The sequence below is a fragment of the Carettochelys insculpta genome, chromosome 4 (assembly GCF_033958435.1).
Source record: "Carettochelys insculpta isolate YL-2023 chromosome 4, ASM3395843v1, whole genome shotgun sequence".
NCBI classification, from domain to species: Eukaryota; Metazoa; Chordata; order Testudines; family Carettochelyidae; genus Carettochelys; species Carettochelys insculpta.
This window is the reverse complement of record NC_134140.1, coordinates 18,752,158-18,778,074: the sequence shown is the minus strand read 5'-3', so window position 1 is coordinate 18,778,074 and position 25,917 is coordinate 18,752,158. Positions and strand designations below refer to the sequence as shown.

Below are 25,917 nucleotides of genomic sequence, written 5' to 3'. Positions count from 1 at the left end.
AAGGGTATTACAAATAAATATTTTTCATAAGAAGCTATGGAAAACTTTTTAATGGTTTCACATTACAGGAGTATAACCTGGGGGACTGTTATTACATTTGTGTTTTTTCTCATCCTTGTTATCTTAAGTAGTAATAATGAGAGTTCATAGGAATACAGTTTATCAGCTTGTTGCATCAGCTGACTTGTCATTTGCTTAATTTTTTTCTTCACTTTCTGAATTGTTGTAATCTCATTTTAGTTTTCTTGTGCCAGAAATTAGAGAATTTTTGCCCAATATAGATATTGTTTATAAAGGATAATGAAGAATTCAGTTGTTCCTGGTATTTGTAGGCTTAATATAGAACAGAATCTGATCATTCTGTTTAGCTGCAGGGCTAATGGAGTATTCTCTACCTTTTTGGCTATAAAATTGTTAGTATCGCCAGGAAGACAGAACTAATGGCAGGTGTTTTCTCACCTGTAGAAGTGACTCCCTTGAACTTGTATTTTACCTTTCATTTTACCTTCTTGGTTTTAAAAAATATTTATTCACACACACAGGCACTAGAACAGTCTACCAGGTAACAATACTCACAAGTACTCACAGATGCAATTCAGTGGAGAGGTTTTGGCACCAAAAGTGCTCCCTATAAATAAATGTAGATAGATAATTTGGAATTCTGTCAACAGGGATGTGTTTTGCCTCCATCTGGTAGAAGCACCTCCCTCTGTTGTTTCTGCTTAATTTCTTGAGAGAACCATCTAGCTTAGGTCTTGGAGATTTTTTTTTTTCATTTTTCTTCATGTTTTCACCTCGGAGGACACAGACGGATCAATCTCAGTGTCCTCTGCTATGTGCTTGGGCCTGGTTGCCGGGGTGGGTGGAACAAGCCAGAAATTTGCCTGGTCCTGACTCTAGCAGCCAGGCTAGGTAGGGAACAGAAGCCACCAGCTCCCTACCTGGGCTCTCACAGGCAGCTGCCACACTGTACAGAGCAGGGACCTAAAGCAGTTGGCATGAGAAGTGGCTGGGTCCCACCCCTTCAATTCCCTCCCTGTGCCCAGCTGCCAAGGACAGGGCATGGCTGTTGCAACAGGAGAAAGAGCCCCTCTTTTTCCTCTTACAGCATGCCATGCAGAAATCTGGGGGGGGGGCACTTGACCTCATACACGCATGCGCGTGCACATGCACACACCCCTTAGAAGTTAAGTCCCTGCTTCCTTGCCTGGATCCTCCATCCATTTGAGAAACCTTCCTGTGCCTGAGTATCCAGATAGATACCATACTCTAAGAACAGCACCAGGAACATAGGCTGAGCCTACATATCTCCCTCATTTAGCTAAATGTTAGTTCCTATGCTCAAGAGAGCTCAGTCTAGACCAGGTCAATACCAACTGACATTGGATGGCCCCAACTATCGCAGTGTGAATGAGAGTGCAGAAGATGGCTTGATTGTAGACTTGGTGACACTACCCACAGGAAATTAAACACTTCATCTTAATCTTAGGTGATCATAAGAATCTAGAATATCTCCAATCTACTAAGAGGCTGAATCAGTATCAGTAGCCTTGGGTCTTATTTTCTCCAAATTTGACTTCACAATTGTACATCATTCATACAACAAGAATGGCAAAACTGATGTCCTCTCATGAAAAGGGGAATACTATACAGAACCTCCTAATGCCAAAGACCCTCCAACTGGCATGTTAAAAACATGCCAGTTCATTTGTGGGTCTGTATCCACAGGTTTCCTTACCATGCTATGAGCAACCCTCCCTAATAATTCTTGCTTTAAACTCATCTGAGGAGGATCTCCCCAGTACTGCGTTACACAACAATTTCTGGATCTCTATGCCAATGCTGCCTGCATGTCCCTGGCAGTTCCCCAAGGCTGGAAGAGCTGTGCATAGGTCATAACTCTCTGGGAAAGTCACTTTGGGTAATCCACTGTTTCATGTCTCCCTGCTGAAGTCTTAACTGTGATAATCCATTCTTTACACAGCATATGCCACCTCCATCCCTGTTCAAGACTGTGAGAAGTACCATATCTATACCATGCCAAAGGTCTAAATGCACAGAATCCTTTGTGCACCTGATAGATTGAGAAGCCTGTGTTCTTAAAGGGTGCTTTTGGGAGCCACCTTATCACGTACATGACCCTGCAAAAGAGCAGGGCTTCCACTGGACTAATTTTGAGAAGTCTAATCCCATGGATCACTCTCAGAAGGAAGGTGTCCAGTGCCACAGGTCTCAAATACAGGCCTGTTGGCTGTCAAACAGGAGCCTTTTCCTGTGCATCACCACCAAACTGCAAGGAGTGATGAGGAAACCCCACTACTAGAAGCTATGCCCACTGACTCAACAGGATCAGATCACTACCGGACTGAACACTAACGGGTATAAAACTTCATGTTCCTGTCATATCTCTTATGTAGTTGTTAGGCCTGTTGCAGCCTAGGCCTCTGAGACAAAATCTGTTTCCTTGCCTAGTTTCTGCTCCTTGTTCCTGATAATTACCGTGCCTTGTCTCTGCTGCCTATCATGACTTATTCCAGTTTTCTCACCTTGATGCCCATTGCTGGTTTGGCCCTTGATGAGAGCTCTGGCTTTGACCCTTGTCTGTCCACAACCCTTATGCTACTCCTGGCTCCCATCACTAGGATCAGACAGCCCACTTTACAGCCGTCAGTCAAAACCTATTTTTGCTTGTTGTTTGGCACATTAATGAAAAAATTTAATTTCAGCATTTTCATGCAACTGTGTTAAAGGCCCTCTGTGAATTTTCTGGTAAAGGAAATATGGTTTCCCATCTTCATATTTTTTAGGATGTTAAAACTTAATTTTTTAAAACAGTTTAAAAGTTACTTTAAACTGATTTGTCATTCAAAGTATATGTGCCCTTTTGGAAACTGAAGTAAATTTTGGGTCAACTAATGGAACTGCCTTTTTAACCAATAAGTACTACCTTCCTGATTTTATTTTTAGTTTGTCAAATCATTAAATTCTTCTTGGGCACATGGGAATCTTTCAGAAAAACAGATACTTTGTGAAGTTCAAAACACTGGAAGAAAGAGTAAAAGTTTCAAAAGCAATAATCTTCCAGTATGTCTTGGCAACTCTTGTGGAGCCTTCAAAAAAAATAAGATGGAAAAACTACTCCATTATCTGTTGAGCACATTCTATCAAATCTGTTTCCATTTCATGAGCAAGAAAAAAATAGAGGTGCTTATGAAGAGATCTGGAAACTCACACTAGTGTTCCTGTACTTTCAAAAGAAGAATGTTGGGTGGACAGCTAATTTATCTCTGAGATAGTCTTTGGTTGGTGGGTTTTATAGACTACTGATCTTCTTTGATTCATATGTTCTAAATGTTTTCTTTTGGGGCCTGGACTGCATGTGAATTTTCCACAGTTAGAACCCTGCAAAATAGGTTTTTATTTTTGTAATATTTTTGTTTCTATTTATTGACAGTAGTGTTATCTTGTTTTCTTTGTCCACCCTTCCCCATCACCCACCACTGTAGACCTCATCTCACCCTTCCTAGCCCCACAAATTCTGCCTGAATCCCAGGCAACCTGAATTCAATATCAGCTACCATTCCTCTTCTTCTGTGTTGTCCAGAGTGCAGCCTGGGCTGCAAGAACCACCTGCCTCAGTTTCCTTACAAGGCAGGTTCAAAGGAGGCTGAGTGTCATGCATCTGATGAAGTGTGTCTTTGTCCATGAAAGCTTATGCTCCAAAACATCTTTTAGTCTATAAGGTGCCACAGGACTTCTTGTTGCTAATTGCACTGTTCTCGCTGCAATGGCCCCATCACTTGTATATATTCATGGTCCATATGGCTCTTGGTCCTACATTCTGTGATGCTGCCATCCCTTCCTGTTGACACCTACCAAGCCCACCCATTCAGTACTCATTTCACATGTATGCCCCACATGCACATCACCCACATGTGACCTACCATTACCTGGTGTGCTCCACTTGGACAAAGTGATCCCATTAGCTTACTGATTGCAGCTGTGGGTGCCACCTTTTGCTACTAAATCTTCCAGGGGGAAGGGAGGAAGGAGGCAATGAGGTGCTTTGAGTTATAGTGCCTTTTTTTTTCTTGTTACTTTTGCTTATTTCATGTTATTTAAAAAACACTGTGCTCTACAAATTTGTTCCAGTTGGATGGGCTGCCTATATATAAGCATAAGACAATTTTTTCCTTGTCTGTAAATGTGTTTTTTGTTAATATGTTGCGGTATCTTATGCCTGTAAGGGTTAGAACTCATCTACTGATTTTGCAGTAGAGTTCTTGGCACTACCTTTACTCTTATCTGTGGGCATGGCCACCCAAAATTCAGTACCAGAACTGTCTTTCCTGTTATAAAAAAGGCAAATGTACAGGCAAAGACAAATTAACTAAAACTGAACATAAAATGTATTTAATAAATAGTCTCAGACACCTTGAAAAGTTGTGTTACAGAGCCTAGAGAAGCATCCCTTTAGACTAGGTTCTGAACTTCCTTCAACCATGGCGGAAGTGCAAAGTTTTCATTTATACCATCTGACCACCTCCAATTAAATAAGAATCTAATGCAAATGCTGTCTCTGGGTCTATTTCCCTCCTCTTTGACTGAAAATTTGAAATAATTATTTTCTCACTGGATTTGCTGACTTTCTTTTCCTCTCTACAAGAGATTTCCCATCAGGTATTTTAAATCTTCTGGTCTCAAACTGAACTCTTAAGTCCACTTTACAGCTGATAGAAGCTCTCCCTGACAGTTCTGGGAATGTTCTGGTACCAGTTTCAGTCCTGGCTGCTAAATTATAAACTAGCAGTCATGAGTGTCTTTCTGTTCAGATGTTGTTACACCAGGCTGTTCACCACATTAGATTGGCTACCCTGTTTGGAAATATGTGCTCATGTTTAGGAGTTTTCTGCATATTGGGACAAGCTGGGCTTTATATCTTTAGAAAAGTCCCACTCTGTCCCACTTTTCAGCTTCTAGAAATTCTGCTCGAACTTTGACAACTATTGCCAGCAGATGCTGCTCCTAACTACAAAAGTAGGTAGTATTCAGATTCCAGCCATCTGGAAAGCAGTATTCTAAATACTAAAATAAGCTTGTGAACATAAAGTGTAATTGAAGAACTAGCACACTAGTAAGTCAAATTCTTTATTTATTCTTCAGTTAAATAAGCTGCAAGATCTTCATCCGTTGCCTAAGATAATTTTAGAATACCGACAGGTGAGTTAATTTTTCATATTCTCATTGAAAGCAATAATTAACTTCAGAAAAATATAGCTTGTCTGAGAACTTTTTTGGTTAGCATATGATTTCAAGTATTTCTTTAATTAGACTCCATATTTTTGGAGAAATAAGTATCAGTTCAGAAATAGGTTTGGTTTGCATTTGATTTTTCAGTTAACAACTAAAGCCACACATTTTTTGTTTAAATAGTTGTTTCACAAACAGTGTTAGAAAGCCATCCTAACAAAACTATTTTGGGGATACTGTGCAGCAAATGAGAAAATCTGGATCAAAAAAGAGCTCAAGATTGCAAGGGTCTAGATCTGTAGACTTTTTGCTATCTTGCTATTTATTTTTACAATAGTGTGCTGATAACCCACCACAGCATTAGTTTAGTTTGCCCATTACAATGGGCATGTTTCCAAATTAAAACTAAAAAAAAATCAGTCTTTGGCTTCCTTTTGTCATCCTTTGGCTCTGCCTCTTTGTGTGCCAAACTCTGAAACTTTCGTACTGCAACACCAGCATAGCCAAATACTGAGACTATCAACAAATATTGAACACCATTAAAATCGGGTTATTGATGCATTATTGAATATGTCCGTCATACTATCTATTAAAATGTTTTGTGCTATCTCCATATTTTCTACTGTAGTTTAATGGATTGAATAATAAGAGTTTCCATTTTAAAGCCTCTTAAGATTTAGATAACTCTTTCTCTCTCCACACACACATGCACACGCACAATTTAGGTTCACAAGATAAAGTCAACCTATGTGGATGGACTGTTTTCATGCATGAAAAAGGTAAGATTGTTTTAAAAAAAAAAAAAAGAGAGAGAGAGAGAGAAAGCTCTTCCCCAACTATTTCCATCTCTGAGATGATTTAAAATAATTCTTAGAAGTTTTTTAAAATAGTAAAATATTTTTGTGAAGAATGTAATCCTTGTTTCTACTTGTATGGAGATCTTGCTAATACCATATATAAGCTTTAGAGTACAATATTGTTTTTACATATTGACTTCTGCAATAGCTTATCACATAATTTATATTTGAATTTGTTTTTACTCAACCAAAGGGATTTATTTCATCTACGTGGAATCAGACAGGAACTGTGACTGGCAGACTTTCATCTAAGCATCCTGTAAGTCTTTTAGAAGACTTTTGCATTCAAAGAAAGTGTGGTGAAAATGCATTTTATTGTAAGCCATGTCCAACAGAAGGCTCTAGGTTAGCTAAATGAAAATATATACTCTATTTACATACTTTTGCTTTATGCTGTTTAATATGTGTGAAAATTTCTTCACAAGTTTTCCTTTGTCTGTAGAGGAATCAAAGAACTAGTAATAGCAATATTGTAGACAGGAAAGATGATTACAAAATATGTAGGTGACTGTGTTGCACTTTAGCCCAAGATTACATTCAGTAATACTGACAACTACTTTTAGATCACTATAATAGCTATTGCTTTGCATTGAGATTACTTAAAATAAATCTTCAGTTTTGAGCCATCTAGCCTCTTGTTCCTGTTACTTCTTGAGCAATAAGTGAAGGCTTTTGACCTGAGGTACAATCATTGTGTTCTGCAAGGACAGCAAATCACACCCATACCTTGTAACATAACCCTCCGTGCCTTTAAGCCCAGTGCAAAAGGTAATGCTTTTGCTTTGAATTTCTGTCTCATTAATTTCATTTCATAGCAATACTTTATATTCTATTCTTTCTTATATTTTCTTCTCAATTTTATACCTTAATTCTTTATTCCTCATATCTTGAGCTGTAGGTTGCTTGATCATGTTCATTATAAACTTCCATTTTCAGCTGAATCTCTGAAAGGTGTGCCATGGGAAGCATTGATCACTGTAGCAGTGAAGGTGTACCTATAGGGTTTTGCTCTGTTGTTTCTGGCAAGATCTGGTGCTGCTTGGGGTTGGTGTGTCCTGGAATATGGGGAGCTTGCTTCTAGTGATGAGGTAGGAGAGGCTGATCCATGAGGACAAATTAACTTGGTTAGACTTGAGAAGACAAGTGGGGAAGTGGTATGGTCTTCGAGTATGTGTTAGGACCATTATAAAGAAAACAGTGATAAGTTGTTCTCTGTGTCCATGGAAAGTAGGATATTAAGTAATCAGTTTAATCTTCACTCACAGAGATTTAGGTTAGATATTAGGAAAAACTATCTAAGAATGGTTATGTACTGGATAGATTACCAGGCACAACTAAGACAAACAGAATCATAGGGCTGGAAGGGACCTCAGGAGGTCATCTAGTCCAGCCTCCTGCTTCAAGCAGGATCAACCCCTACTAAGTCATCCCAGCCAGGACCTTGTCCAGATGGGACTTAAAAACCTCAAGGGATGGAGAATCCACCACCTTTCTCGGCAATGCATTCCAATGCTTCACCACCTGCCTGAAGAAGTTTTTCCTAATATCTAACCTACACCTTTCCCTCTTCAACTTCTGACCATTACTCCTTGTTCTGCCATCTGACACCACTGAGAACAGTTTCTCACCCTCCTCTTTAGAGCTCCCCTTCAGGAAGTTGAAGGCTGCTATTAAATCACCCCTAAGTCTTCTCTTCTGTAAACTAAACAAGACCAAATCCCTCAGCCTATCCTCATAGTCTTGTGCTCCAGACCCTTAATCATTTTTGTTGCCCTTCGCTGAACCTGCTCTAGCAAATCCACATCCTTTTTATACTGGGGGGCCCAAAACTGGACACAATATTCCAGATGTGGCCTCACCAGTGCCGAATAAAGAGGAATAACTACTTCTCTAGATCTGCTTGAAATGCTCCTCCTAATGCACCCCAGTATGCCGTTAGTTTTCTTGGCTGCAAGGGCGCACTGTTTACTCATATCCAGCCTTTCATCCACCATAACCCCTAGGTCCCTTTCCATCGTACTGCTGCTGAGCCAGTCGGTCCCCAGCCTGTAACAATGTTTGGGATTCTTCCGCCCCAGGTGCAGGACTCTACACTTCTCCTTATTGAACCGCATCAGATTTCTTTTGGCCCAGTCCTCCAATTTATCCAGGTCCCTTTGGATTCTTCTCTACTCTCCAACATACCTACCTCTCCCCCTACTTTTGTGTCATCCGCAAACTTGCTGAGGGTGCAACCCAGTCCCTCATCCAGGTCATTAATAAAGATGTTGAATAACACCAGCCCCAGAACGGAGCCTTGCGGCACTCCGCTTGAAACCGACCGCCATCCAGATATTGAGCCATTGACCACTAACCGTTGGGCCCGACCATCAAGCCAGCTTTCTATCCATCTTATAGTCCAAGGATCCAATCCGTATTTCCTAAACTTATGGACAAGAATGTTGTGGGAGACCGTATCAAAAGCCTTGCTGAAGTCAAGGTATATCACATCCACTGACTTCCTCATGTCCACAGAGCTTGTTACCTCATCATAGAAGCTAATCAGATTGGTGAGGCAGGACTTGCCCCTGGTGAAGCCATGTTGGCTACTTTTGATCACTTTCCCCTCTTCCAAGTGCTTCAAAATGGATTCCTTGAGGATTTCCACCATTATTTTCCCAGGGATTGAGGTAAGGCTGATGGATCTATAGTTCCCTGGATTGTCCTCCTTTCCTTTTTTAAAGATGAGCACTACGTTTGCCTTCTTCCAGTCATCTGTTATCTCCCCCAATCTCCAAGAGTCTTCAAGGATAATGGCCAAAGGTTCAGCCGTGACCTCTGCCAATTCCCTCCGTACCTGAGGGTGCATTAAATCCAGAGCCATGCACTTGTGCACATCTAGTTTTTGTAGATAGCTCAGAACTTGTTCCTTCCCCACAGATGGCTGCCCTCCACCTTCCCATACTGCATCATCTAGGACCATCATTGGGAAGTTGACTTTGTCTGTGAAGACTGAGGCAAAAAAAGCATTGAGTACTTCAGATTTTCCTGCATCATCTGTCACTAGGTTACCTCCCTCATCCAGTAATGGCCCCACATTTGTCAGAGATGGTCTTGGTATACCTGGTCCTGTTTCAATGTGGGGGGGATGAAATAGATGAACTCTCAAGGTCCCTTCAAACCCTACATGTTTGTGAATTTCTGATTTCTGATAACTTTTCAGTAGCCCTCCTCTCGACAGCTCCTCAATTCTCAAAAGCTCCTTTTTGGCCTTGAGTGAACTAGACTTCACACTAAACAGACCAGCATACACTGTAGTCAGTACATGAGATTTTTGTTGTTTTCGTTATTTTATGGAGCAGTGCTCACATTATCTCTCTTCCCCCTCCCCCGCAATGACTCAGTTTAGTTTAACTTTGTTTCTTCTATTTTTCCTCAATGTTGATTTTTCTGGAGTTTGATTTCTTCACTTGCACTATAAATATATCATACATAGCTGATTCACTTCTCACTAACAATAGAAAGCAGTTTATAGTAATATAGCACATTCTTAAACAAGAGTGCATTTCCGAACTATGATTTCTTTCTGTAGCATTATACATGTTTATCTTCAACTGGATGACTCAATACATTTTGAATGTGTAACCAAATTTAAAAATACTGTAGTATCCTTCCTTTTCTAGTTACCTTCTTCGCATTCTGGTGCAGATTTGTTATAAGTACAACAAATGCGGTGTGTTACTGGAGTATATTTTTACAGCTAAATACATTTTTTGGAACAAATGCATGTTATAATCTTATATTCCATTTCCTCATGCTGCTGTTTTAGTTCTTTTGTTGCTCATTTTATTAAATGTACCGACAGCATTCCTAAGTTAACAATGAAATAAAAAATCACTTGCTATTTTCTTAGTCTAACAGAAAATACCATATTACTTTCAGCTTTATAACATCTATAGCAAAAGAAAGTCAGAACATGTTAATAAGATTTCACTGTGGAATGATATTAATTGTAATATGGATATACAAGTACCTTGCTTTTTTAATAAAATGGTAATTGCTGGTTCATCATGCATCCCTGTTGCAATGATTCAGAAAAACAGATGCATCATGATAATTGCTCGTGAAAGGCTACATGTTTAATTATTCCATGTTCCCTTGATTTTTTTTTTCCTTTTTCTCATGTCTTCTCTCATCTTCAGGATGGAGTACATGGCAATGTTCTGAAAATCTAGAAATATATTTTAAATTATTTACTGTTTTTAATAATATTACATCTCTAAAGATATTTCAGAACTAATGTAAATGTGTGAACAAACTGAAATTTAGCTAAGCATACATACTGATTGACAAGTGCATACTGTGTGATTAAAAGTCTCGTGGTTCTTGCTGTGGATAATACCTACTGCTGGTGGCATGTGCCCAGTATACAAATGCAAAGACCTGATAATAGCATGAAAAAGTATAACAAATGTTTACTTTACTATAGTGGCATTATGTGCATTTTGGAATTTTGATGAATTTATATACAAGTGATTTGCTAATTTTAATTTTGTGAAAGGAGAATTCTCACTTCCTTTTTCTTCCTCTCTTTGTATTGTCTTTTAATTTGTATGCAACCCTGGTCAGTGCAAATTAATGTGACTATTTTTGACTGAGAAGTTACAAAGAGTGAATTTTGCAAGGTCTGACCTATTGGAGTTTGATAAAATTTATTAAAGATACCAATGTAAATGGTAAGGTTGGAGGGACACTGGCATTCAGATTTTCCCGGCAAGAAAAAATATGATTTTGGAAGATGATTTGCTCCTAGGGAAAACATAAAATTTCTTGCAAAAGGATAATCTGAAACCATTCTACTTTTTATCCTAAGTAGAATTGGAGTGGAAAAGTTTAAAAGGTACTGCAAACAATAGTATGCAGGATAGAATTCCAGTGGATATATTAACTGGTAATGAAAAATGTCTTTTCCTAAATCTGTCATAATTGAAACTTTCAGTAAGAAAGATTATAAATGTGAGTCCCCAACCGCTGACCTTATGTGGAGAGAGGTGAGGCTCTGTATCTTAGTGGCAGCCCAGTAGCAGCTGGTCTTGGGAACAAGGAATTGAGAAATCGTCGTCTTTGTGTATAAACAAAAACACAACAAAGTTTGCCACGGAGCAAGATGCTGACCTTTTCTAGAAAGCATAAATTAGATTATCTGCACTTATGCCCCAACAGGAAAAACAGGAGTAGATTCCTTATGCAGGAAGGCTTGATGTTACAGTACACAGATGCTCCAGTGAAGAATAATAGATACCATGGGGAAGCATGGATTCATAAGGCATGGTCTGTACCAGGGAACAAAGGGGATCGCAGATACACAATTCTAGCTATGCCATTAGTGTAGCTAGAATCAACTTATCAGAATCAACTTTCTTTCCTGGTGCAGATTGAGACTCTTTGGGCTCTGACATCCCTTATGTCACATGACGGCGTGGAGTACCAGGGTCAGTGGCTGAGTCCAAAGAGATTGATTTTGTTGTGTCTTCACAAGTGGCAAAATCGATCCCCTCAAGGTTGATCGCGATGCCTTGACCTCCCCTCCACCAAAGTATAGACATACCCTTACAATGCCCAAAAGGCCTTGTAGCTTTAGTAGCTATGGAGCTACTAAAACTGGTGAACAACTGCTCATTTGTGGGTCACTTGCAAAAAGAAAGAACTTACGAAACTTAAGAACTATTTCTATTATCATCATATTCAGGAGTCAAGGAATATTGTAAGACTTGTGACTTTTATAAAAAAAAAAAAAAAAAAAAAAAAAAAAAAAAAGTAGAAGAAACTAACAGGTCACCACAAGGCTTTGACAAGCCTGTGATTAAAGAGACATTTACAGCGTTGCCTTGGCTGTCATTTCCAAGGCTATTCAAAATGGGGGAAAGATGCATATTAGTTGTCAATTTTTCTGCAAGCCATCCGGAGGCAGGCACTCTGTCAAATGTGGAAGTTGAGAGTTTCAGATGTATTATTCTGTCTTCAGCAGACTGGGCTTTCAAAGGAAATCCTTTCAGGTACAGGGTCATATTTCTTGTCCCTGACATGCTGAGTGAATTGTGAAAGAACTATGTGATAAAATAGTTAAAATTTGCCCCTTATTTGGACATTGGGAAAGTGAGTTGCAGGTACTTATGGCTCACCCTGTTATGGTATCTTTCATAAGGATGAAATGTGTTCTAAATCTCATCTGAAATTTTTGCTGAGGACAGTAACAAATTTGTTTTTACATAAAATGTTATAATTCCTATTTTTTTCTAGGCTTTACAGTTTTCTAGGGAAAATATCATTGTGCAAGCTAGATATTAAAAGGACATAATTAGTATTTGGAAAGAACTATGCCATGCTGTAATTTTTTTGGTTAGCTGTTGCTGATGGAGAGAAGTCCAAAGAACCTCTTAATTCAGTGGTTTTAATTCTGTTATGAATAGGCTAAAACCAGAAGGATTAAGAAATCATTCTGAGAGGAATGCCTACATCAGCTGCTTGTCTGAATAATAGTTCTGTTCTTAAAATTTGTCAAGTGAGCACCTAGACATTTTTTTTCATTTTAGAAATGAATCCGATGCTTTGTTTGTGAGGGCAGAGGTTCTGTCCTTTATCGGACTACTTGTGAGCAGTTCTGCTGAATCATTATACTGTTGATTTAGTATAATTCAATATTGATCTAAAGAGGCAGTTCACAAAGGAGGAAAGGTTATTCTGCAGATTCATAGGACTCTTCATTGCTTGTTCTGTAGAGTTTTTTGGGATGCCTTGAGCTGGAAAGGAAATGAATAGGGTCGGGGTACAGGAACAGTATTTTATCGCCTCAGATCATAAATTATCTAGAGGGCAGGAAACTGGATTTGATGACCTCTCAAGATCCCTTCCTGTTCTATGAGATAGGTATAGATACATATGTATGCAGAAGTGCACCCTCTGGCTTATGAGCATGGTTTACAACTCATACAGCAGTGCAACTCTGAAGAAGCACTGTATAAAAGCTAATTTGTTATTAAGCACTTTTTCTTTCCTTTATGAAACACAATTATGTATGTATTTAAAATACCTTGCCAAGAAAGTTACACTGAATGTAAACACATCCAAAACCTCACAACGGTTATACAGTTAAAAGACAGTAGTATCGTTTAGAAAAGCCTTATATGATAAAAGTTTTAATTAGGATCAGGTAACATTTTTCTGTGCGTGACTGGAAAGAATTCTAGGATACTAAAGCTCTATAGGTAGTATTTACTGAAATGTAGGCATAGAAATCCATCAAACTGATTAATACATGATCTAAAGTTATAAACATTTTCTGTTGATGCAGCTGTAGAAACCAGTAGAATCTCTCTCTCCTTTTAAATTATAAAAGGTCAAAGTAAAGTGTACATTTGCATGTGATTGTCTGAATGAAAGAATATACTCTTAATGATGATAGTAACAGAGAGATAGCTGTGCTAGTCTATATACTATCAAAACAGAAAAGCAGTCCAGTAACACTTTAAAGACTAACAAAATAATTTATTAGGTGATGAGCTTTCATGGGACAGACCCACTCCTTCAGATCATAGCCATACCAGAACAGACTCAATATTTAAAGCACAGAATATCGAGTCTGTTCTGGTATGGCTATGATCTGAAGAAGTGGGTCTGTCCCATGAAAGCTCATCACCTAATAAGTTATTTTTTTAGTCTTTAAAGTGCTACTGGACTGCTTTTTTGCTTTAATGACGATAAAAGTACTGTTATGCACAGCCATCATGTAAATTAGACACACGCATTGCTTGCCTAACATTGGTATTGTGAAAGGAACAAGAAATGTTACAGGAAAGCCATTAATCTTTTGTGCTGTACTCTGATGTGTCTTGATTACTGAAGAAAAAAGTTGGGTTTTTCTTAGAAAACAACCTGGAGAGTAGCATGCATGTGGTACTTATATCACGTTTATTTAAGGCATATAGTCAGAATGATTCTTTTAACATGTAGATGCAAAAGCGTTTTTTCAGATAAGTATGCCGTGACCACATCTTCACTACAATAGTGATAAATTTTCTAAACACAGATGAGAAATTGGACGGACTGTGTCTAAGCATATTCTTAGACGTTTGTATGAAAGTAATTTAGTGTCATATTTTTAGCTGATATAAAACAATGCATCACTCGTGTGCTGATAGGTTGATAGAGAAAGTCAGGACACATGCCATTTGTTACAGTATCTTTGGCTGCTTCTACACGTGCCACCTCCCATCGCAGGTGGCGTGGTAATGAGGCAATTTGAAGCAGGTTAATGAGGCATGAATGTGCATATTCAGTGCCTCATTAGCATAATGACAGCTGCATGAATTTTGAACTGCAGACTTCAAATTGCAGATTGACAGAATAGATGGGGGCAGCTTGAAAATTAGCACCCCGCTTCGACATTCCCTTACTTCAATCTAGTTCTGTGGGAAAAAGGGAATGTCGAAGTGGGGTGCTTATTTCACTCCCACAGAACTAGATTGGAGTAAAGGAATGTCGAAGTGGGGCACTTATTTTGAAGCTGCCCCCATCTACACTGTCAATCTGCAATTCGAAGTCTGAACTTCAAAATTTGCACATCTGCCATTATACTAATGAGGCACTGAATAGGCTGACGAGAGGTGGCATGTATAGAAGCAGCCTTTCAGTTTCTCCTGTGTTCAAAATGCATTTTACTTTTGGATAGTTACTTGTTATTTATTTGCCCCAATACTATGCAGTCACAAGATGATCATGACCACATTAGTACTGTCAAAAGAATCTTAGACTTCTTTATGTATATATTCATAGAACACTGGAACTGGAAGGGACCTCGAGAGATCATTGAGTCCAGTCTCCTACCCTCATGGCAAGACTAAGCACCATCTAGACCAGTGGTTTTCAACTGGTGTGCAGTGGCAAACTGGTGTGCTGAGAGAACTAAGTTTGTTGTGGACATTTCATCAATTTCCCCTTCCTCCCAGGTCTTTGCAGAGCTGGGGGGAAAACTGATGAAATTTCACAGTACACTTAGGCGACTCCCTGCCAGCTGGGGGCTCAAGCAGCAAGGCTGTCTGATTCACAGCTGGTGTGGGGTTGATCAATTTCCCCATGCTAGCTTGGACTCAGACAGCCTTGCTGCTTGAGCCCCCAGCTGGTGCTGGGTGGTCAGTGTTCCCTGCCCCCCACTCTGCAAAGGGTGTGGTGGGGTGTAGAATTGCAAACCCCGGCCAAGCTGGGGGTCAAGCAGAAAGGCTGCCTGATTCCCAGCTGGTGCAGGGTTGCGCAATTTCCTCTTTGAAAAGTGGCTGCTGTGGGGAAATTGACCAACCCTGCACCAGCTTAGGGCTCAAGCGGCTAGGCTTCCTGATTCACAACTGACATGGATTTGGTCAATTTTCCCTCACAGAGGCTTTGCACAGTGGGTGTGCTGTACAATTGTTTGTCTGATTGAAGTGTTCTGTGTTACTGAAAAGGTTGGGAACCACTGATCTGGGCCATCCCTGACTTTCTATAAGGACAAGGTTAGACTAAGACCCCATCTGGAGGTCTTACTGAAAGTGGTCTCCTCTTTCCATGTCAACCAAGATATCTCACTGCTAGGTTTTTACCCAAAGCCACATGCCAGCCCCAGGGAACAGAGTTTACACACAATAGACACCTGAAGGGTCCTAGTCTTCTATTTGGACAGGACCAAACCATTTAGGAAAATCACAATAGCTATTTGTAGTTATTGCAGATAGGATGAGGGGTCTCCCAGTGTCTTCCCAAAGGGTTTCCTCATTGATTGTCACATGTATTAAGATGTGCTACAAGCTAGCTGGGATTTCCCTTTCATCTATTGGAGCTCCCTCTGTGAGGGCTTAGGGTTCATCAGTGGCCTTCCTGGCCCATGTCCACATTCAGGAAAGTTGTCAAGCAGCCACTTAGGCCCGCTATGCAATCTTGCTGTGAGCAAGGGAGGATGCTACATGAGGCAGAGCAGTGCTTCCATCAGTTAGAAATGTCTGTGAAAAAGACATGTGGGAATCATTTTAATGAATTCTATTAAATACCTTTTTAGATTATTTCTAGTGTTGATTACATTTTAAAAAAATGAGCAAGAAAAATTAGTTTAGGAATTTATTCATCAGTAATATTGTTTTTGCCTATGTTGTGTAAATTGCCTTCATTATTCCTATTTATGATCACAGCACTGCTACTTAAATTAACTTCTCATTGTTGTAAATTGTGATCTTCAGTCTTTCTGCTTAGAACTTACTTGTTTCAGGATACTTAGAGCATTTAAGCCAGGGAAATGTGTCAGTTGTATGTAACCCAATTTATATTGTCATATAATCCTCTTCCCCACGTTCTGCCTGGCAACAGGATTGATGTTCAGTATTATGATTTCCTAGTCACTACACATGCCTTAAGATCAATCAATCAGCTGCAGCACAGTATTTAAAAAAAAATAGTTCACCCCTTTCCATCAGTTGTTTGTTTACTGTCTGCTGGAAGAATGGAGAAGCATTTACCTAATGTTTCAAGCTCACTAATCTTTATTTCCTGTCTAATAAAAATAAAACACCCAGTGAAATGGAGACAGAAAAAGAGAACGAAGAAAGAAGTACAAGAAAATTGGCAAAAGGAGCAGTTAAAAGGAGAGACATTTCAGCTTTACTTTCATAATCTCCCTGCTCTAGTGGCCTAAGGTTACATCTGCACTAGGATATTGTCTCAGGTTTGGAGCACAGAGTGAAGTTACTGCTTACCATGGTGTTATTAAAGATAGACTAGGACAGAGGTCATCTTGTTGGCTTGTTTGTGTCTTTGTTTTCACTGGCTCTCCAAAACTATGTCTGATCATTTTGTCTGTGGAAACTTGAACAAGATCTTAGAGTGCAGGGCCCTAATCCAGAAAATCCAACTCCAACAGGCTGGAAATTGATTAGTTCTAGTATCTACAGAAGGATTTGGGTTATGCCAGGCACCCAACAATCTTCATAATCTTTGAAATACAGGTATTTCATGAGTATCATCTCATGCTGGAAGGAAGAGACACATCATTTATTCCTGCTTTCTTCATTCGTCCTCGTGTCTGAAGGCTTTTCTTGACCGGGTTTTTATTGGCCATATTGTGAAATCCTTTCCAGTACATGCACCTCCATCCTCTTTGTGGACTGCTCAAAGGCACCTTACTTAAGTATCAGACCTATAGCCATCACCTTCCTTGGCATGGGATCTCACAATGCTTTCCCAGGAGGAAAGGGTCTTACACTGTAGGCTTCTGCAAATTACTGTGATCACTTAGCAGATCTGACTTCAGTATGGCACCACAGTTCTGTTGTGTCTGGGCAGTGACAAGTTATCCAGTGGCACAGCCAACTTTTGCAAAGAAAAGTTCTATTTATTCAGAAGAAAAGGCATTTCAGATAAAAGAGTAAGCAGCATATTCATGCCTAGTTTACCAGTTTGTCCATGTGTAAACCATAGCAGAGTTTAAAGTGAGTGACCATCTGCTCAGGTCTGTGAGCAGACTAATCTATTCATTTTGCAGGGAGCCGGGGTGAAGGGATTATCAAAAGACTCATTACTTGCATTGTTTCATTAGTGGAGATTTTTATTAGTTACCCTCTTCCAAATATTTTTAGTTCCTTTAGGAAACATCCTTTAACTCTATAGCAAGGAGACTAAAGATACATACAGTATTTATACGGTTAATCCAATAATCTTCAAAATCCCTATGATTCCATACCATTATATCCATCATACATTCTTCAATAATCATATTTTTGTTTATTTTTTAATGTGTTTATGGGTGCCACATGTGAAGCTATGGTAGATATTCCCCGGAAGCTACTCACTTTTAAAGTAGCTTATTTAACTGCTGGGACTAAGTAGGTTTGGAGAACTAAGAAATAACAAGGGATCTAATTTCTCTTCCTATCATTGAAGTTTGTTTTGTTTGTTTTTCCCAGATATGAGGTGGTGTTCTTTGACTTGGAATTAACCTTTGAAATAAACAGATTTTCATATTAATTGTTTAAATGATCTTACGCATAGAACCCTCTACTTTGTGGAATATAGTGTTTCACAGCTATTACACATAAAGTCAGTGTGTATGTTTTCCTTCTTTTGTACACAATTATTCAGAAAATGTAAGCAGTTTTTGTCTGTTTGAAGGCTGTAAAACAGTCCAAGCTGCATGCAAGACTTCCATTTTTTTTCTGGCAAAGCACTCAACCTGTCAGTGTGCTGTAAGTGAGTGTATTATACTTCCCTTTCATGCACATCTCCAGGAGTCTTACTTAAAGTGGCTACTTCACATATTCTGCCTTTTCCCCATTTTGCTTTTACAAGCTTTTCAAACTGAGGGGCAGGGACCTAAATACCATAGGTAATTGGCAGATCTTGCTTCCTTCTTCCTGATAGGTGGAGCCATAATATGAAAGTTACACTTCTTTTTGATAAAATGGGTGAGCAGAACTATGAGCAACTGCATTCAGTACCTGAGAGTAGTATTTCCTTTTTTGAAAAACTGTCTGTGGTTTTGTCCTCAAGAGAAAATATGTCTTTAATTTGTTAGTATCCACTAGGTGGCAACTACACATAAATCATGCCAGATACTTGGGATTGCGTATGTGCACCAGTTCAAAGCTCTGGTGTTGTTACCATGGTGACTTTGATCACTGCCATACTTTCCATATTTATTGTACTGCATACTGTATCTCTCTAAACTCTACAGATGTGACCTTGGGAAATCTATCTTTTTTACTGTAACTATTTATCTCGAAGTTCCTGTAGAAATGTTAGTGGCCAAATACTATTTTTATTCTTCTACATTTGAGAAAGCTACCATGACAAATATTCAAGAAATAGAGTTTTCCAAATGATAAGTTTTATAGTACATATTTTTCATCTTTCAGTAGCATAATCTCTCTATAGTAGCATTTCATGACATAGGAGTTGCTAGTCTGGTGTAGAATGGCAAGATTAGAGAACTTCTCATGACCCCACATCCACATTCCATCCCCACTACTTCTGCTGCAGCCATGATGCTTAGTAAAGAATCAGTTCACAAGTGCAGGTCTGCAAAATCAGGAAGCAGCTCACTGGCTCAGACCTTACATTTCTTCTGTCACGACATTTACCTTTGAATGGTTTGGACTCATTCAGGGAAGTATATCTGAAGCATGCAGCGATCCTTAGAGGCAATCTGGTTACCTTGCAAGACTTTTGGAAAGCTAGCAGTTTGTTACATCTCTGCTACATTTGGAGTTACAAACACTGATTTGCCTGTACATATATTTTACCTGTTTAACATCTCAATAACTCACATTAGTTTTCTTAATAAACTAAAGAAAGATTTATTAGCTATAGACTTGGCTGCTGGCACTGTCTTTGATGCTGTGTTATGGAGTCTCACTTGATAGGGGGTAAGTGACTTACCTTTTGGGACTTGTAGAAAGCTGATGTGTGATTTTTTTGATTTAATGTGTTATCATAGTTTTGTTGTTTGGGTGGCAAGATAGACTGGAGAGTCTGTGACTCCATGGTAAAAATGGTATAATGATCTGGGAGTTTACTTTTGTTACTAGCTTGGTGAAATCTAATTATAGAACATATCACCAGTATGGGAGGTTTGGCCCTTGTTTCCTGACAGTCTGACCTGACATGAATACACACAGTTGCGAGTCACTCCAGACAATGTGACAGCAAGGACCAGTGAATTTTTCCTAGCAGTGTGTGTTTGGTCTATGCATGCACCCCCAACCTTTTATGCTCCTCATTGAGGGTAAAAAGGGAGCTCCTGGACTGTCACTGTTTTTGTTCCTTCTGACTGCTTATGCTCTGAGAGGTTTACAGTTTCTGCTGACTTGTACAGAGGCAGGATTGCATACTGAGGATCCCCAGTTTCCAGAGCCTCGTTTCCCAAAAGACTGCCAGAAACTGATGCTTGTGAAGGTGATAAATACACAACTGTGATGAAGTGTCGGCTGCAACAGCAGAAATAAAGGACAGACAAGACAGAACTGGGAGGGGGAGAATTAAATCAGTATCTTAGATGTCTGTATATTAATGCAAGAAGTAAGGGGAATAAGCAGGAAGAACTTGTACAGCTAGTAGATAATGCCTACACTGGGTTGAGAGGGAAATAGGAGTTAGGCTTGTTGAAAGTAGGTAAAGTAGATAGATTAATGTCTATCAGGGATGGTCTAGACAGTACTTGGTCCTGCCATGAGGGCAGGGGGCTCGACTCGATGACCTTTCAAGGTCCCTTCCAGTCCTGGCATTCTATGAAAGTCTCTGGTAAAAGGGGTAAAAAACAAGAGTGATGTCATAGTAGGGGGGGTCTACTACAGACATCTAACCAGGAAGAAGAGATGGCAAGGCTTTTTCATAAAAACTTAATAAAATCATTTAATGCACACAAATGGGAAGTGATAAGGGACTTCAACTTCTCAGATATTTGTTGGAAAATAATAAAGCAGTACACAGATTATCCAACAAGTTTTTGGAATGTTTTAGAGGCAACTGATTATTTCAGAAGGTGGAGAAAGCTAGTGGGAGGGAAGGCTGTTCTATATTTGATTTTGACAAATAGGGAGGAACTGGGTGAGAATTGGAAAGTGAAACACAGTTTGGGGGCAAGTGATAAATGAAATAAGAGTTTATGAGTCTAAGGAATGGTAGGAGAGAGAACAGCAAAATAAACACAGTGGATTTCAAGAAAGCAAACTTTGGCAAACTCAGGGAGTTGGTAGGTAAGATCTCATGGGAAGCCAGTCTAAGAAGAAAACATTTGAGGACCATTGGCAGTTTTACAGAGACAGTATTAAAGGCATAAGAACAAACTATTCACTGCATAGGAAGGATGGGAAGCTTTAATCAGGATATCTTAAATGATCTATAAATCAAAAAAGTGCTGAAGAAAGTGGAACTAAGATTGCAAAGGGTTAATATAAACAAATAATACAAGTATGTAGAGGCAAAATAGGCTAAGGCACAAAGTGAGCTCAGACTATCTGGAAACCTAAATAATAACAGAAAACATTCTACAAACACATTAGAAGCAAGATAACAACCAAGGCCATTGGTAGGTCCATTAATCAATGAAGAAAGAAAAACAATAACAGAAAATGTGGAAATGACAGAGGTGCTTTATAACTTTTGTTTTGGTTTTTACCAAAAAAGGTTGATGGCTATTGGACACTTAAAATATTGAATGCCAGTGAAAATGGGGTAGATTCAGAAGCTTAGATGGGGAAAAAACACATTAAAATTACTTAACTTAAATATGTTCAAGTCACCAGACCCCGATGAAATGTGTCTTAGAATACTCAAGGTGCTATTAGTTTTGAAAAGTCATAGAACATGGGAGAGATTCCAGAAGACTGGAAAATAGCAAATATAGTGCCCATCTGTAAAAAGAAAAATAAGGACAACCAGGAAATTACTGACCACTCAGCTTAACTTATGTACAAAGGAAGACAGTGGAGCAAATAATTAAGGAATCATTTTGCAAACATTTCGAAGGTAATAAGGTGACAAGTCACAGTCAGCATGGATTTTTCAAGAATAGATCATGTCAAACCTACCTGATAACATTTCTTGACAGCATAACAAGCCTTGTGGATAAGGGGGAAAGCGGTAGATGTGCGATGTAGACTTGCATGATATTTCCAATAACTTAGTAGGAAAATACAACCTAGAAGGAGGTACAGTAAGGTGGGCGCATAACTGTTTGGCTCACCACTCTAAGGAGAGTGGTCATCATTGGTTGAAAGTCATGCTGGAATGGTGAAACAAGTAGGTTTTCACAGGGATCATTTCTGGGTCCGGATCTGTTCAATATTTTCATCAGTGATTTAGACAATGGCATAGAGAATGCATTTATAAAGTTTGCAGATGATCCCAAGATGAGAGAGAGTGAGAGCAGCATGAGCGAATGGAGTGAGCCGCAATCAGAACCACTTAAAGGGGTTTCAACCTAAATGACAAAGTTGCCTTTTCCTTTCTTAATTCCTGAAATTGCCCCACAAAGGCCGTGTCTACACTAGCCCCAAACTTCGAAATAGCCATGTAAATGGCCATTTCAAAGTTTACTAATGGAGCACTGAAATACATATTCAGCGCCTCATTAGCATGCAGGCAGCCGCGGCACTTCGAAATTGACGTGGCTCGCCGCCATGCAGTTCATCCCGACGGGGCTCCTTCTTGAAAGGACCCCGCCTACTTCGAAGTCCCCTTATTCCCATCTGCTCATAGGAATAAGGGGACTTCAAAGTAGGCAGGGTCCTTTCGAAAAGGAGCCCCATTGGGATGAGCCGCGTGGCGGCGAGCTGCATCAATTTCGAAGTGACGCAGCCACCCGCATGCTAATGAGGCGCTGAATATGTATTTCAGCGCTTCATTGTTCATGGCCATTTCGAAGTTTGGGGCTAGTGTAGACATAGCCAAAGACTTCTTGCCTTTTCTTATCTCATTTTTTAGGTTCGCAATGTTAAGTTCATACTTTGTTGCCTCCTTGAATTGCTTCAGTGATATCTCAGTGTCTTTCACAAACAATGTTAGTTTTCACTCAAATGATAGCACCTCTCCTAAGAGCAAGAGAGCTGTTTGCCTTTCCTTGTAGCTTTCTGTTAAGGCCATTTAAGAGGGAGGTGATGTCCACTATGAAGTGAAATTTCTGTAGCCACAAGGATCTGTCAACTGTGCATCTTCCCACTTCTTTTCCTGCATGAACACCTTCACTTCTTCCAGACAGGCTGCAAAACACACAAGCACATTTTCCCTGGAAAGCCGTCATATCTTGTTGTGCTGAAGAAGGTCAGAGTATTGACAGCTGACCTCTTCAAAAAATGCACAGAACTGCCTGTGGTTCAAGCCTTCTACCATTATTTTATTATCCTTAATCTGAAGGCTGATGATCTCAGGCTATTTTTAGAGTTCTATCTTTCACTGTCTTTGCGCACAACAGCAGATCTCTAATTTTCTGAGCAATGTCACTTTTGTTTTTGAATTCACTGTATAGCTGCTGTGATACTTTGACGAAGATCTATTTTATATATTCACCATTTGTAAACAGCTTGCCTCATTTCACAAATGCTTTAGTTACCATAAAACTAGCCACACTTTGCTACTTGGTAATTTCACCCATTTAATGAATGTGTTCTTACTTTGTTCTGCTTTGCGTAACAGCTCCTCATGGCTTTTTTTTTTCTTCCCTCCTGGTATTTCCAGCTGGACACAGTTTGGCAAAAGTAGTGTGTTTTTTGAGAAAATGCCTTTCAACATTTCATTTTTTTGTTGGTGGTGAATGAGATATAAAGGGATCCCAGCTAAACTCAATATAAATACGAAGGATTGGGTCCATTCAGTTGGAAATTCTTTTTCGTCTTCAATTTTCTTCCTTTTTTAATCCCAGTTTAATTAAGCCAATTTTACTTCATATTTAATTTCAGTTTTCTTTCTTAAATTGCATGTTGCTTTTCACAACAGGAATGCCACAGGCTTCTTTTTCTCTTTCAAAATCAAGGTTTTATTAGAAACATGCTCAAAACACAGATACAGTGTCATATCCCACAGCGCTACACATATTAAAGAGGGAGTTATTCAGCATTTTGAGATCACGTATTGCTTGCCATTTAGATATGAGTTGTTTATTATTGGGGTTTTAGACATTCACTGTTTATTGAAAATAATCAGGAGGGTTTTTTTTTTTAAGCTTTGCAATTATAGCATCAGGCACCGTGAAGAAGTCCTTAAAGAGCCATATGCGGCTCTGGAGCCACAGGTTGCAGACCTCTGATCTAGATGGTATTTTGTCCTTCCATGATATGATTTCAGGGGAATGGATATGATGATCTTTCAAAGTTCCTTCTGGTTGTAGGGTTCTATGAATTTATGCCTTCCTGGGTAGATCAAGCCAGGTCTACATTCTGTTGTGGCATAGGGCTCTGTCTGCCTGCCTGCTTGAGAGGCACACTGAATTACCTGAAGCACATTCCACATAAGAGAGAGCATTCAAAGAAGGAAAGTTTACTTACCTTGTACAAACAGGAGTTCTTTAAGATGTGTTGTCCCTATAGCTATGTCTACACTACAGCTCTCCTTGAAGATTACCTTTTGAAAGAGCACATCTACGCACAAAAAGTGGATCAAATCTTCAATCTGCTCTTTTGAAAGACTGCTCCATTGTGACTGTTGCTGGAGTCCTTGGAGTGTGGCTATGGCTCAGTGCCTGGCAGGGTGGGACTGCCTTGGAGTCCCAGCTCCCCCTTGACCTTGGGATGTGGCTTGTTCTCCACGGTGTCCAGGACAGTGGGTGTCAAGGAGCTATCCTGGGGACCCAGGAGGCTCTGGAGCTCCTGGTAGTAGGGACCTGCCCCTGACTGGCTGGCTTTGTCCTAGACCTAGGTGTAACCCTGCCAGAGTTCTTTAACTTTGCTCCACACTAGTTCCTGCATGTGGGCAGGGTGTCCCCGGGTGTCCAGTCTGGTCGCAAGGCAGATGAAGGCAGCTGCATTCTGCCACTTGCCACCTGTCTCCTGGAGGACCACCTCTTCCTTCCAAAATCCAAGGATGTCTCTGTGCGCTGGCTCGGTCCAGTGGGGAGGCTGTTTTTTGGGAGGCTGATCCAGGCTTCTGTGAGGACTCTGAGGGGGGACCCTAGGGTTCCTGTGGTGGCTTCTAGGGTTCCTGTGGTGAACATAATATACCTAGATTTCCAGAAAGCCTTTGACACGGTCCCACACCAAAGGCTTTTATGTAAATTAGGTGGTCATGGGATAGGAGGAAAGATCCTTTCATGGATTGGGAATTGGTTAAAAGACAGAAAACAAAGGGTGGGAATAAATGGTAAATTTTCACAATGGAGGAGGGTAACTAGTGGTGTTCCCCAGGGGTCAGTCCTGAGACCGATCCTGTTCAACTTGTTCATCAATGATCTAGAAAATGAGGTAAGCAGTGAGGTGGCAAAGTTTGCAGATGACACCAAGTTGTTCAGGACAGTCAAAACCAAAACAGATTGTGAAGAACTACAAAAAGATCTCAGCAAACTGAGTGATTGGGCAGCAAAATGGCAAATGAAATTTAATGTGGGTAAGTGTAAGGTAATGCATGTAGGAAAAAATAACCCAAATTACACGTACTACATCGTGGGGTCAAATTTAGCTACGACAGATCAGGAAAGGGATCTTGGAGTTATAGTGGATAGTTCTCTGAAGACATCCACGCAGTGTGCAGCGGCAGTTAGTAAGGCAAATAGGATGTTAGGAATTATTAAAAAAGGGATCGATAATAAGACAAAAGATATCATACTTCCCCTATATAAAACTATGGTACGCCCACATCTTGAGTACTGCGTGCAGATGTGGTCTCCTCACCTCAAAAAAGATATATTGGCATTAGAAAAGGTTCAGAAAAGGGCGACTAAGATGATTAGGGGCTTGGAACGGGTCCCATATGGGGAGAGGCTAGAGAGACTGGGACTTTTCAGTTTGGAAAAGAGGCGATTGAGGGGCGATATGATAGAGGTATATAAAATCATGAATGGTGTGGAGAAAGTGAATATAGAAAAATTATTTACCTTTTCCAATAATACAAGAACTAGGGGACACCAAATGAAATTGATGGGTAGTAGGTTCAAAACTAATAAAAGGAAATTTTTCTTCACACAGCGCACAGCTTTCCAAATCACACTCAATTTTCATAACTTTACTGTATTTGGCTATCTGTTAATGTAGCAATTTGGGTACTTCACTTAACCTACTACCCTAACACCCCAGTTCCAAATTTTAGTGTGTATTTCGACATATATGATTGT

The 25,917-nt window shown here is 39.7% G+C and overlaps 1 protein-coding gene across 1 annotated transcript in view; it reads left to right on the top strand.

The window, feature by feature from the left end:
- The window catches only part of POLN (DNA polymerase nu), a 155,324-nt gene that overhangs the window by 46,789 nt on the left and 82,618 nt on the right, over nt 1-25,917 (top strand). The window contains exons 10-12 of the mRNA XM_074992092.1: nt 5,164-5,220; nt 5,976-6,029; nt 6,301-6,366. Of these exons, the coding sequence (XP_074848193.1) occupies nt 5,164-5,220; nt 5,976-6,029; nt 6,301-6,366 (177 nt within the window). The remainder of the gene's footprint in view (nt 1-5,163; nt 5,221-5,975; nt 6,030-6,300; nt 6,367-25,917) is intronic.